Source organism: Gossypium arboreum, chromosome 9, assembly GCF_025698485.1.
Source record: "Gossypium arboreum isolate Shixiya-1 chromosome 9, ASM2569848v2, whole genome shotgun sequence".
NCBI lineage: Eukaryota > Viridiplantae > Streptophyta > Magnoliopsida > Malvales > Malvaceae > Gossypium > Gossypium arboreum.
In genome coordinates, this window is record NC_069078.1 from 8,230,083 (window position 1) to 8,242,434 (window position 12,352).

Consider the following 12,352-nt stretch of genomic DNA (forward strand, 5'->3'; position numbering starts at 1 on the left):
GAACCCTCGATTACTAATTAATGTAAGAGACACCTTACCATATTATTTAACTCCATCAAATTTTTTTAAGGATCAATTTCAACCATTGATTAAGTTGTTCCTTACATTTTTTGTAATGTATTATTTATAAATCTGTTAAATTTAAAACATAATATAAATTATTTAATATAATTTAATTATTTTTGACATTAATGTATTTTAATTATTAAATGCAATAAATTTGTGCATTTTAAGAAAATATATATATATATATATATATATATATATATATGATATTATGGAGAAAAAATGAGAAGAAAAACAAAAACAGAGTTTAATGAAGATTTGATGATATCTAATAACTCGGGGGCCTATTTTGTCAGAAAAGGAAATTGAAAAACCAATGGATGAAGATCAGTGGTTAATGGCTGAGAAAGAAACTGATGAGTGGCTTATGTAATTTGTTGGTTAGATATTTTCACAAACAAGTGGTAGAGAGATAGCCCTGCAAAATTTTGAAAAACCCAAAATCCAATAATCCCATGATTCCATCAAGTATCCAAAACTATAAAAGATCACATTTCAAGGGAAAGTAGATTAAGCTTTAGTTTCTTTTTGCAGTTAATAAGCCAAGTAAAACAATGACTCTTCAAGCAAGTTTCTTTAACTTTGGAAGCATTTTTTCTCTTCCTTGCCCTCCCAGAACTTCCCGTCAACGCTTTGTAATCAGAGCTAAAGGTAATAACTTTGGTTGTTTTTCATTGAAACCGCAAGTTTTGTATGGTCATTTTAAGCTTCAGTTTGATGGATTTGAGCTGCATTATCTTGGGGGTTTGAATGTTATGTGATTATGTACTTAAAATTTCTTCTGTTTTTGTTTTTAGCTTGAAATCGATAAATTGGAGCTACTCTGTTTGTTATCTGTTTGATGAAATTCCTGGGGTTTCAATATCATGTGATTATGTGAATCAAAGTTCGTCTTTTTGTTGTTGACCTTTTTGGGGTTCTTTGGTTTTTCATTTCAGTGGAACCATCAGAGAAATCTGTGGAAATAATGAGGAAATTCTCCGAACAATATGCACGTCGTTCAGGCACATATTTCTGTATGGACAAGGGAGTGACTTCTGTTGTAATCAAGGTATTCTTTAGATTCAGTTTGCATCTTAGGTTCGAAAAATCTCCACATAGGAATCATTACCCAGTTTTGATCCCTCCCTAAGTGAGATATTCAAAGGGCTGAATTGCAGAGGACGCATCCATTAGCCTTTGTGTCATTATGGCAGCTCAAAAAGCTTCACATATTAGTCTTAGAGTTTGATTTTAAAGTGTTGTTAGTCAGTGAATGTGGTTCATAAGAAGCTACATGATATTCTTTCGATTACAAGATCTTACTTTGAGATGAGAAGAAGAAGACTTTGAAGAGCTATACTTTAGGGTGTAATTAGAAATACTATTTTCTAGTTTTATATTCGAGACTGTTTCAAGCAAAAACTTTAGTATTTCTGAGTTGGTGAACTTGTGTTGTAACTGGAAGGAATTGAGTTCTGCCCTTAAAGTTAAACTACTGAGAAAAATCTTTGCATCGTTTCAGTTTCGATTGAGTTCTATCGGTTAATTTAGAACTTCACATGTTTAAGAGATTTATGGCATCAATAAGCAATGACTGGCAAAGGTAATTAGAAAATTTTGAATCATTAAGTATTTTGTTCAACGCTGTTTCAAACAAAATCATTAGTTATCCCAAGCCTTTGTTATAACTGGAAGGAATCCAGTGCTGCCTTTAAGCTAAACTAGTGAGGAAAGTCTTCTCTTCGATTCAATTTTGACCAAGTGCTTTTGGAGAATTTAGAGCTCCACATGTTTAGGAGTTGTTCTATTGGGGAAGTTGAATTCAACATTTTTCAGTGCTTTGTGTGCAAATGGTGGATGAAAGGACGACCAATTCATAAACAACAGGATAGATTGAAGAATGATTATATGCTATATTCTACTATTCCAACCAATCTGTGCTTAGGTTGGATCTTCTCGAGTGATGTATTTTTCTGAATGATGGATTTTCTCGTGAAATCTAACTTGAAAGGTGTAAACATTGTTCTAGTTTTTATCTAGTCCACTCATCTTTTCACTATATAATACACAAAAACTCATTTCGGATATTTGAACAGGGACTAGCTGAGCATAAAGATACGTTGGGCGCCCCACTTTGCCCTTGTAGGTAAAATATCTATGACCTCTCAATATTGTTCAGAATTGTTAATCCTATTACACCTAAATATCTTCATGTTTATATCTGTATCAGATTTAATAACATTTAAGTGGTAAAACCCAATTTATTACAGGCATTATGATGACAAAGCTGCTGAGGTAGGGCAGGGATTCTGGAATTGTCCATGCGTTCCTATGAGAGAAAGGTAAATATATTGTCATAGCATCTTTTAATGTATATTCCTCATGTAAAGTGGTCTTCCTTCTAGAATCATATGGGAAGTCCGGAAGTAGATATATCTTTTGATTCATACTAGAAAGGCGTAGTTGATAACGGCCTTTATAACTGGGTGACCGAGCAGTGCTTCTGAACTGGAGCTCACTGTCCCAAAGAACTAGAGCTATTTTATGAAACTAAGAATGGAACTTTAGTGTCATGATGGGATTGATTCCAAATCACTTTCTGCAGATAATCATAATATTGAAGGTATTATGTGGGGGAAGGATTTCCATGATTCTTTAACGACTCAAAAATAATCCTACATCAGGCTATTACAGGGATCATTTTTTCAATATTGAAGTAACAAGACGTGTACCAAATGAATAGTTGAAAAATAAACTTGGTGCAAAGTAAGGTGGATTTGTGTTAAAGCTGGTATTATCCATGGAAGATGAGATTCCCTGTTGTGTCATCATTAATATTGTGGCCAAGGGCGTTAAGTATTTACTTTGGATTTGATTTTTGACTCATGGAGTCGTACTTTTGTTTCTTCCATTTTGAGTTGTACAATGAAAGATTCAAGCTATATTTCTCTTTTATCCAAGGGCAAACAGTTTTCTGAAACAAAAAATTGAAGAACTTCTTCTGTGTGTTCTAAGTTTATCCTCTTTCTGATGGCAAGGAAAGTTATTGTATAATTTGAAAGTTTACCTTTCATAATATCAACGATAACAGTCAAAGCATGTCCTTGTCTGAGGCTGTTGCCTTATAGAGCTATGTTTTTTCTGACTCTAGGTACATGCATCTGGCACATTTTAAGACATGAATACAGGACATGACCCTTCAAGCACACTCTAGAGACATAGATAAACATGTCAAAAGTCGAACATATGCATGTCAAAACACATATCCATATCCTACTATATATAACTGCATGCTCTTATCATTTTGTATGTCAGTTTCCATTAGTTTAATCTAAGTTATTCAATTTATACTACTATTTGGCAGGAAAGAATGTCACTGCATGCTCTTTCTCACTCCTGATAATGATTTTGCTGGCCAAGATCAGGTGCGTATTGGGTTTCCTAAATCTTTTTTCTTCTGTCACATTTTTGGACATGAGTACGAGGATATAACCTTTCAAGAATTCTCCAATACATAGAAAACGGAAAAAAATTGAACATAACTATGTTGGATAACCCATACACTCGTACTTGATTGGTTAAACTATTGGGTGGCTACTTGTAGTATAGACTTCAGAGCAATTTAGTCCTTATACATTTAATTTTGAAGCAAACGGGTAAAACTGTAAATATTGGTAAGGTTGGACCATAAAAAATGTTGATGTGTTATATAAGTAATGTGGAAAAAGAAAAGGTGAGCACTTTAGTCTTTGTCCTGTTTAAAAAAATGGTGAATTTTGGAGTTCTTTTTTTTTTTTTTTCCATCACTTTAAAACACAAGGATTGTTTTTTGACGTTCAAGGATATTGTTGTTTAAAATTTTATTTCTTCGCTTAAAAATTAAATGTAAATAGACTAAATTGCACACATAAATAGTAGAGTGATTAATTTGCCCTTCAAATTAGTACAGGGACCTGCAAGATGGTTTCTTACTACTATTTCGAACAAAGCCTCGGCATAATTGGCAAATGCTGAGGGCCTAGGTCTTGAGTATCTAGGTTCTTGTCCCATCATGTGGGTTTACAAGCCTACTTTACCTAGGTTCTTGATCATTTCCGGTTGTGCATTGTGGTGGTTTGATTTTACTTTGTAGTTGCTTAGACATGTACATCTATTTGTACTTGGAAAAGTCTTTTCTTTCGAACAGAAAAAGGTTTCTTACTATCTAGTATTTACTAGCATCACATAAATAAGAGATATTAATCTTACAATTACTGTTCTAACAACATCATATATATTCTTTGCTGTGCAGTCCATCACACTGGAAGAGATCAAGGAAACAACAACGAACATGTAGTTCAAGACATTCATAACTTGTATTTCCCAATCCCCAAAGAAATACCAAAAGAAAATTATATTTGTATGTCAATAGGGTAATTTTTTTTCTCTTTTTATACCTACCTTCACTCCTATATGATCTGGAATTACAGTGGTTAAACTCTTTGTATGTATGTCTTTTACCCTCCTTTATGAACCCTTTTCAGCACACATGGTACTAATTGCTGCACTAATTTGTATTTGGCAATAAACTCGAGTTTATACATTTTGAATAATCAATTCAAACTAGTCAATGCTAATTGTTAATGTTATGATATTTGGTAGCAAAATAGTCTTCATCATAAGACTTATTGGAGTCTTAATTACTCTTATGACTACTTGAATAGTCAGTTTATATAGTTACCTTTAGGAGTGTAATTGAGTCGAGTCAAAAGCAAAATTTATAAGAAGCTCAAGCCTATACATAATTTGAAGCTCAATTGAGTTTATTTATCTAGTAGTAAATGAGTTTTTTCAAACTAGATTATATATATATATATATATATATATATATATATATATATTCGAGTTGAATTTTAATTGAGATTTTAATACTAATTAAAAGTTGTATTAGACTTGCGAGCTATATGACCCAAGCATTGAAGTACTCAAAATTTAATTGAGCATTGAGGTCAAGTTTAGGGATTTAATTGGATAAAAAAAAAAACTTTATGTACTAGTTTGAACCTTGAAGCCAAGTTCATGTACTAGAATGTATATTTAGAAAATCTTATTTGTGTTTTGAATTGTAGCATAATTGGCAAGTTTTATGTTTTTGTGATAAAAAATGTTGCCTTTGTTGGGTACAAATCTTCTTTGCTTGTTAGTTGTGATCAAGCAACCTCATAAAATATTACATTAGTTACATCATATGAGTACTTTTTTTTTTTTATACAATTCTATGTTTGATGATATAAGAAGCCAAACGAAGGTGAATCAATGGCAATGAACTATATGTTGAGCAACTTCTTTTGTGGATATAAATATGATAGAAACAGGATCTGGTTCCATGATTTAAACTAAAGCACAAGTAATTCTTTGGTCATTTGTTGTTTTGAAAATTGATGTAAATCATTTTCGTCTTGAAGATCATTTTTCAGTAAAAGTATTAAAGAAATTTTTGAATAATGAGTTAAATTATATTTTATTTATTTTTATAAAAATAGTTAAATTAATCTCTATATATTAGATTAAATTGTGAATTGATTTTGTTAAAAATTAATCTAATTTTACTGTTAAAACTTATGTAGTTGACAATTACACGGGACGTGTCACATTTATCTTATGCTAACATATAAAGATTATTTTTAACAAAAAAATAGATAAAATTTTAATAGAAAAATTATTTTAATCTTTAATTTAGAAGAGATTAATTTACTCGTTTTTAATAAAAGAATAAAATACAATTTAACTCATAATACAATTATTTTACTTATTATTATTATTATTATTATTATTATTATTATAAGAGTGAAAAGAAAATCAGGAGTTTAGTCTTAAAGACAAAATAACCAGAGGATTTTAGCTTGTGACAATTTTGTCAGATACCAAAGACTGTCTTAGCAACTAACAAAAAAAAAAAAAAAAAAAAAAAAAGAAGAAGAAGAAGGAAACCATACGGCATTGACTTGACCTCAAAGAGCTGTAGTGTAGACCCCAATTTCTTCCTTTCTTTTTCTTGAAGTCTTCTTCTCCTTCTTTGCCATGTAATTTCTTTACAGTTTCCTCAAACACAAATTTCACCATAAAAAACTCTTACTTTATTGACCTGACCTCTCTTAATGTTAAATAGCAAAGGAAGTGAGAAAACTTGAGTATAAAATCCCACAGTTTCATTATTGATTTCTCTGGTCACATATGGCAAAACTTAGAGTTACCATCACCGGGGATGGCTCAAGCAAGGTACCCATAATCTCTTCGGCTCTCAAATTTCAATTTTTATTATCATTTGGGGTTTTGGGTTCTTCAATGATTACTGTGTTTCTTTTGTTTTCGGTTAGAACTCTGTACTTTTGTGACATTTTGAGTCACTTTATATTGTTATGGTCTAGTGGAAATTTAACCAAAGTAATAAAGAAAAATATGATTTACTTTTGTTAGGTGGTGAAGATGGGAGATGATGCCATGGGTGGCCATAGAAGAATGAATGGAAACAGAAGATTCTTACAAGACAAACCCTGGAGAAATGTTGGTAACAGAAGGTTTGTTGTTCTGATTTTTATTGTCTTTTTGTCTTAATCACATGCTGTTTAAAGATCAATTCTTGTTCACAAAATATTCTTCCAATTTAAGGTATGACTAGTTTCATCCTATGCTTGTATTCTTGTATGCTTGTATATATAGTCTTGTGTAGTCATTTTTGTTGTCATTTCCACAGGCGACAAATCAATGGTGTCCAGTGGAGATCTAATGGCTTTAAAGGACAAGGTAGTAGCTAATTACAATTGTTAGATTGAATTAGGCTTCATATTATATATACACATGTATATGTATATGTATATGTATATGTATACGTATATGTATATGTATCAGTTTATGCTTTGGTTGTTGATGGATTATGGTGTTGTGATATCACTGAAGGTTCTTGGATTACCGGAAAAGACCTCCGATTTAAACTGATGCGCAAACGTGGACCTTTTCAGTATCGGGATACTTTTGAAGATTATCGGAGGAACATGGAAAAACCGTCAAATCATATTCAGCCACCACAAAATCGTAACAAGCATATGTCTGAAACAGGACCTAACAGAATAAACAATCTGAATCAAATCTCTCACAATGGCATTACGGAAGTTTTCCAAATATACTCCTTGCAAACTATAGATGGATCTAGAGGTTTTCCCGAGATGCCGAAAATAATACCGACTTCACTTCCAAGGAATGAACTGTTTCCAAGCAATGGAATTTTCAATCCTTCAAGTGAGTTCGGTCTGATGCCTGGTAGAGGAAAAGCTATAACTTCAATACCAATCAGTCATGCAGCACCAATAAGCAGCATAATGCAGAGAAAGCCACGTGTTGTATGTTTTCTTGCTAGCGACAGCTTCATTTTTTCTTAATATGGTGGATCTTTTTTGTTAGCCTACTTTTTACCTTGTAAATATTGCTTTGACCCTATGTTACTTGGACTGGTATATGAGTATTGGATACATGTATATGTCTAACATGCGAATGTTGACAGGATGAGGAACCTTTCACTGTTGTTGCCTTGTTGAACTCACTCGGTTTGGGGAAATATGCCATTCATTTTACGGCTGAAGAAGTAAGTAACTCGGTTTTATTAACTTGAACAAATGATGCCTAGGAATGTAGGCATAAATATATCTTGAAAAAACCAACATGCCCTTTTGTTTCGTATTCATGATTTGAGCCTCATCCACTATCCTAGTAACCTGTAGTTTTTTGGGGCATGCAAAAATGCTGTTTTCTTCTGAATTTTCTGGATCGATTGCTGCCATTTTCATTTAACCTCGACTAATTTGATAATTGATACATGTAATTGCAGGTGGATATAACTGCATTAAGGCAAATGGGAGACAGAGACCTCAAAGAGCTGGGGATACCAATGGTAATGTTGATGCATGCTTGTGTTCTTGGTCATGCTATAAGTATACGAACATTGAGCTTCTTGTAACATCTTATCGATTAAATCAAGTTCTGATTTACTCGTTAAGTTTTCTACATGCCAGCTCTGCTCATTGTAGCTCAAGAAACTAGAAATAGTTGGATATAATAACCTGAAAAACTTTCAATACAGGCTAAAGGTCTTGAATGGAACTCTTTGATATTAGACTTGGCAAGAGATGTCAATTTTGGGACTCGATTTAGCTGTTGGCATTGGAAGTTCTGAGTTACTATCAGCTGTAAAAGTTCGGAAATCATTTGGGGAAAGTGATGACTCATAAATATTCTAATATTAAAAGGACATTTTTTATATAATCCCATCATATGAATTGAGATCCTAATCATTTTCATTGCAATCTTGCATTCCAAAAGATTAAATTATTTGTTTTGATGAAGTTTTAGTTGATTTTTGCAGGGACCAAGAAAGAAACTTTTGCTTGCTCTTAGGCCCCATTCAAGGCGGCATCTTCCACACATCATTAGACTTTAACTTGCTGTTTAAACTGATGGGAGCTCTTAAATATATGTTAAGTTTCAGAATCTTAGATTATAAAGCTAATAGGTTATATTTTCATTTGAAAGATTATAATGGATAAATTTCTCCTTGGGCTGGCAAATACCCCTTTATTGCTCTTTATGATTCTTTAAGTATGTTTGGCATTCGTGTTCTATCCATATTCTGCCATTGGTATGGGGACATATCTAAGGGGTGAGTTATTCGTCCAAGCTTTAAGGGTTATGCGATAGAGTTTAACGTGAGGTTTTAAAATGTCTAATGTTATAGTAAAAGGTAGATGAAAAAGGGAGAATTTTCATATTAAACTTTCACTTATAAGGTAATTTATTTGTAAGGTCATTTGCATTTAATCAATAAATGTAAATTAAGCTTTGTTAATTATTTCATTAAAACATCTTATGGTCATAAATGAACTAGAGAGTCTTATCTCATCACCTTTATAAAGGTTGTATGTATGAGAATATAATACTTTTCATGATAATATTTCACTATCGTTGACATTTAAAATTGTCACAAGAATAGCACCAGTGGCCTTTACAGTTACTTTCATGCATGATTTTTTATGTTTCTATAAAACATCATGAAAACTCAAAAAAATCTTTCAACGACCTTTTTGTGTTGTTTTCGTGACGCTTTCAAAATGTCATTAAAAATAATTTTTGACGTAGTGGACAGAGTTTATTGAAGACTACCAAACGAAATTATCGATGAGAATAAAGAATGTTTTCATGAGTATGAATAAATGAGTATATAATATAATAAATAATTTTTTTTATACTTTTCATGTTCATTTTATGGCAGTGATCATCTTTCTTAACAATATCATTTTCAAAGTTCAAACATACAATTTTTTCAGTAAGTTACATGTATATGAAATTTGTTGAATGTTATGTTTTGTATCACAGCAACATTATCAGGTTTCTAATTTATTTCTTCAATAACTATATAAATTTTAATGATGTTTATAATTTAAGCACCACTAAATATATAAATACTTAACACGTTGGATTTTCATCTCCACGCATAGGTCGTAGATTGGATACAAGTGGTGAACTATTGGATTTGCAAGAGCTAGGATCACACATATCTCAAAATTGACTAGAAGTTACTGTAGATGCTGTTGTGTATTGAGTGTGACACTTCTTGTTAGGGATCATCCATGATTTGGGTAATGAGGTGCTATGATTATTATATTATGTAATATTATATAATATATGTATAATGAAAGTTGATTAAGTTCTATAAATAGTCTGTTTTAGTTTGAAAGCGTAATTGACGTTGTGACGAGAAAATAAAATAATAAGATAAATAAAATAAAAAATAAAGACTTTACACAATTTAATTCAACAACCTACTTCTACAAGCCCTCACTTAAAGAGCAAAGGCACTATAGAAATTTTAGTAGTACAAACTTTGCTAACCATCCAATCTACCCAAGCTCATCTAGTACATAATTGCAACCACAAAGATTATTTAGTTTGTATACACTCACTCTCAACCTAAACCCTCCCATAGAAGGTCAGTAATCACGCTCAAATATGTGTACAATAAGCTCTCACAAAAGGCACAAAAAATTCTCTCCTGTTCATATATTAGTGCTCACACATTCCACACAAATGAAGGAATCAACTCTTTCTTTCTCTATGTAGGTGTCTAGCAAGACTGTAGAGAGTTGATAATTACTCCCATAAATCTCCAAAAATCTTTATAATCTATTTCCAAATGAACTCTTAAAGCATCTTCTTACAAAATCCTATATTTTAAGGACTCTCGTATCTCTATAATTATTTTAATTTCTTTTATAAAACTCACACAATTACTTAATAAATATCATACAAGTAAAAAATAACCGGCATATAATGTGAAAATTATTTAAGCCCTCACATAATGACTAAACAAAAAGCATGTTGTAACATATTTTGTGTTTTCAAAGTATGAAATATCGAGTGAATTCGATTTGGTTAAATCAATTTTGATTTTAAGTCAATTTTAATTTGGTTAAATTATAATACAATTTCATAAAAAAGAATTTCATTAACAGATGGATTAATCGAAAAGTTTGATCTAATTCTATTACTAAAAAGCATTACAATGAAATTAATCGTTTTTCTCCCTTCTCTAAAAATTTATTGCTGAAAGCTTTTTTAGCTAAGCATATAAAGAAACCCCAAGAAGTGTGATTTGGGTTTTCAAGGGCACTTGGGCTTGTTATAGCGGGTTTTCATTTCTGTGTAACATTTACCACATATTTCTCGGTTTCCGTACGTCCCTGGTGGAACACATTTGCATTTGTAACAGCATCTGATACAAGCTCTCAAGCATAGCTTAGTCCTTGAGTGTAATTTGCATCTTGGTCCACATAAAGGTATGCAATCTGCATGTACAAATTGTCAGAAAAGTTGATTTTACAAGGAAACATAAAAATGTAGTGTTTTCTTTTTACCCTTTTTTGTTATAACTGGTGGAAATGTTCGACTTGGTGGCTTGTTTGGGGGTGGAGTTGTGGCTGGAGGTGCTGGTGTAGGATTTTGAGGTATATATGGAGGAGTGGGTGGCTGAGTTGGTGGTGTAGGTGCTGTTGGTTCATATGGGAGACTAGGAGCCATGACTGGTGGTGTAGGAGCTGTTGGTTCATGTGGGAGACTAGGAGCCATGACTGGTGGTTCATATGGAGGACTAGGAACCTTGACTGGTGGTGGAGCTGGTGGTTCATATGGAGGACTAAGAACCTCGGCTGAGGGTGCTGGAGTTGGGGTCTGAACCGGGGCTGGAGGTGCCTTGACTGGATCAGGAACTATAACATACTTTATCTGAATATGAATATGCAATAATTTCAGCAAACGATGAAAGTTGAAGAACTTATATTCTCTGCAAGTTCATTTTCATAGCATATAAATTCTTGTTTTCCAAAATAGAATATACCCGAAAATATAAAAGTCATGTTTGCTCAAGATTTTAGCTGAATATTGTTTGGGAAAAAAAAAAAAACCTAACCTCAAGCTTCTCTTCTTGCTCATATGATGAAACCTAGAAAAACAAAAAAGATGAAGTTTGAGTTAGATGATAATAACAACTAAGAACCATAGGTAAACAGTGCATGGATGGTAGCCTAAGCCTATACCTTTGTAGAAACAAGCAGAAGAGCAGCCAATGGAAATAGCAGAGCTTTGGAAGCCATCGTTGAGAGCTTTGCTTACACTACTCTTTTGATGCATCGCTCATTCTAGGTTTAAATGGAGTTTGGTGTGACTCACCAAATCACTCAGTCGTTTAGATTTAGGTGTGAATGTCGCATATCAGTATATTTTTATAATTTTTAAAGATTTTATTTTTTATCTAGGGTGATCATTTGATCTGATTGAGTTAATTTGAGTAAAATTTTTTTAAGCTAATCGAGTTAATTGATCTTATTTTATCATCTTAATTCGATTTGAAATGAGTTTGAATTGAAATGAAATTCAAGTCAAATCGAACCCAGTGAAATTGTTTGCTTGAAATTACAAAATTAAACAATTCAAATTAAATTTTTTATAGTATAACTAATTTCATGTTAGAGTACATAAATTTAAAATCATATATATTTAAAATTCTTTGAAAGAAAAATAAGAAAAAAATAACACATCAACTTCAATAATTAATTAACTTATTTATGTCCCCAAAATTATTATTTTAGAAAATTCAACTTTCTTTATATATTCTTTAGATTTTAAAAAAATTATAATTTATTAAAAAATAAATTTTGAATTTTAAAATTATTTTGAATTTTTTTGTAATTATTGTTTAGAGAGACACCAATTTGCTTATTTC

The 12,352-nt window shown here is 31.9% G+C and overlaps 3 protein-coding genes across 5 annotated transcripts; 2 read left to right on the top strand and 1 right to left on the bottom strand.

The window, feature by feature from the left end:
• The first annotated feature begins 288 nt into the window (after positions 1-288).
• Positions 289-4,644, top strand: LOC108454537 (ferredoxin-thioredoxin reductase catalytic chain, chloroplastic-like). The gene is made up of 6 exons (XM_017753032.2): positions 289-717; positions 1,005-1,117; positions 2,145-2,194; positions 2,319-2,390; positions 3,413-3,473; positions 4,340-4,644. The coding sequence occupies exons 1-6, from the start codon at positions 621-623 to the stop codon at positions 4,382-4,384; spliced, it is 438 nt and encodes a 145-aa protein (XP_017608521.1). The 5' UTR covers positions 289-620; the 3' UTR covers positions 4,385-4,644.
• A 1,294-nt stretch (positions 4,645-5,938) lies between these two features.
• LOC108454639 (uncharacterized) lies at positions 5,939-9,791 on the top strand. Of its 3 annotated transcripts, XM_053019295.1 has the most exons (8): positions 5,945-6,306; positions 6,505-6,605; positions 6,782-6,831; positions 6,985-7,424; positions 7,586-7,666; positions 7,910-7,972; positions 8,444-8,554; positions 9,573-9,791. In XM_053019295.1, exons 1-7 carry the CDS (start codon positions 6,262-6,264, stop codon positions 8,516-8,518), a joined length of 855 nt encoding a protein of 284 aa, XP_052875255.1. In that variant the 5' UTR covers positions 5,945-6,261; the 3' UTR covers positions 8,519-8,554; positions 9,573-9,791. The 3 variants fall into 3 exon arrangements, with proteins under 3 accessions (XP_017608656.1, XP_017608655.1, XP_052875255.1); XM_017753167.2 differs by lacking the exon at positions 9,573-9,791 and having other exon boundaries at positions 5,939-6,306; positions 8,444-8,645; XM_017753166.2 differs by lacking the exon at positions 9,573-9,791 and having other exon boundaries at positions 5,942-6,306; positions 8,162-8,645.
• A 943-nt stretch (positions 9,792-10,734) lies between these two features.
• LOC108455624 (gibberellin-regulated protein 14-like) lies at positions 10,735-11,723 on the bottom strand. The gene is made up of 4 exons (XM_017754164.1): positions 11,667-11,723; positions 11,540-11,572; positions 10,989-11,355; positions 10,735-10,919 (listed from the first exon to the last, which is right to left on the bottom strand). Exons 1-4 carry the CDS (start codon positions 11,721-11,723, stop codon positions 10,735-10,737), a joined length of 642 nt encoding a protein of 213 aa, XP_017609653.1.
• Positions 11,724-12,352: the final 629 nt, after the last annotated feature.

Excerpts from the sequence above, each read along its gene's own strand:
- LOC108454537 (XM_017753032.2), top strand. The coding sequence starts at position 621 with ATGACTCTTCAAGCAAGTTTCTTTAACTTTGGAAGCATTTTTTCTCTT. Across the intron at positions 718-1,004 it reads CTTTGTAATCAGAGCTAAAG|TGGAACCATCAGAGAAATCT; the intron begins GTAATAACTTTG and ends TTTTCATTTCAG. Across the intron at positions 3,474-4,339 it reads ATTTTGCTGGCCAAGATCAG|TCCATCACACTGGAAGAGAT; the intron begins GTGCGTATTGGG and ends TTTGCTGTGCAG.
- LOC108455624 (XM_017754164.1), bottom strand. The coding sequence starts at position 11,723 with ATGGCTTCCAAAGCTCTGCTATTTCCATTGGCTGCTCTTCTGCTTGTT. Across the intron at positions 11,573-11,666 it reads TTCTGCTTGTTTCTACAAAG|GTTTCATCATATGAGCAAGA; the intron begins GTATAGGCTTAG and ends TTGTTTTTCTAG. Across the intron at positions 11,356-11,539 it reads AGCAAGAAGAGAAGCTTGAG|ATAAAGTATGTTATAGTTCC; the intron begins GTTAGGTTTTTT and ends ATTCATATTCAG.
- LOC108454639 (XM_017753166.2), top strand. The coding sequence starts at position 6,262 with ATGGCAAAACTTAGAGTTACCATCACCGGGGATGGCTCAAGCAAG. Across the intron at positions 6,606-6,781 it reads AGAAATGTTGGTAACAGAAG|GCGACAAATCAATGGTGTCC; the intron begins GTTTGTTGTTCT and ends TCATTTCCACAG. Across the intron at positions 6,832-6,984 it reads TAATGGCTTTAAAGGACAAG|GTTCTTGGATTACCGGAAAA; the intron begins GTAGTAGCTAAT and ends ATATCACTGAAG.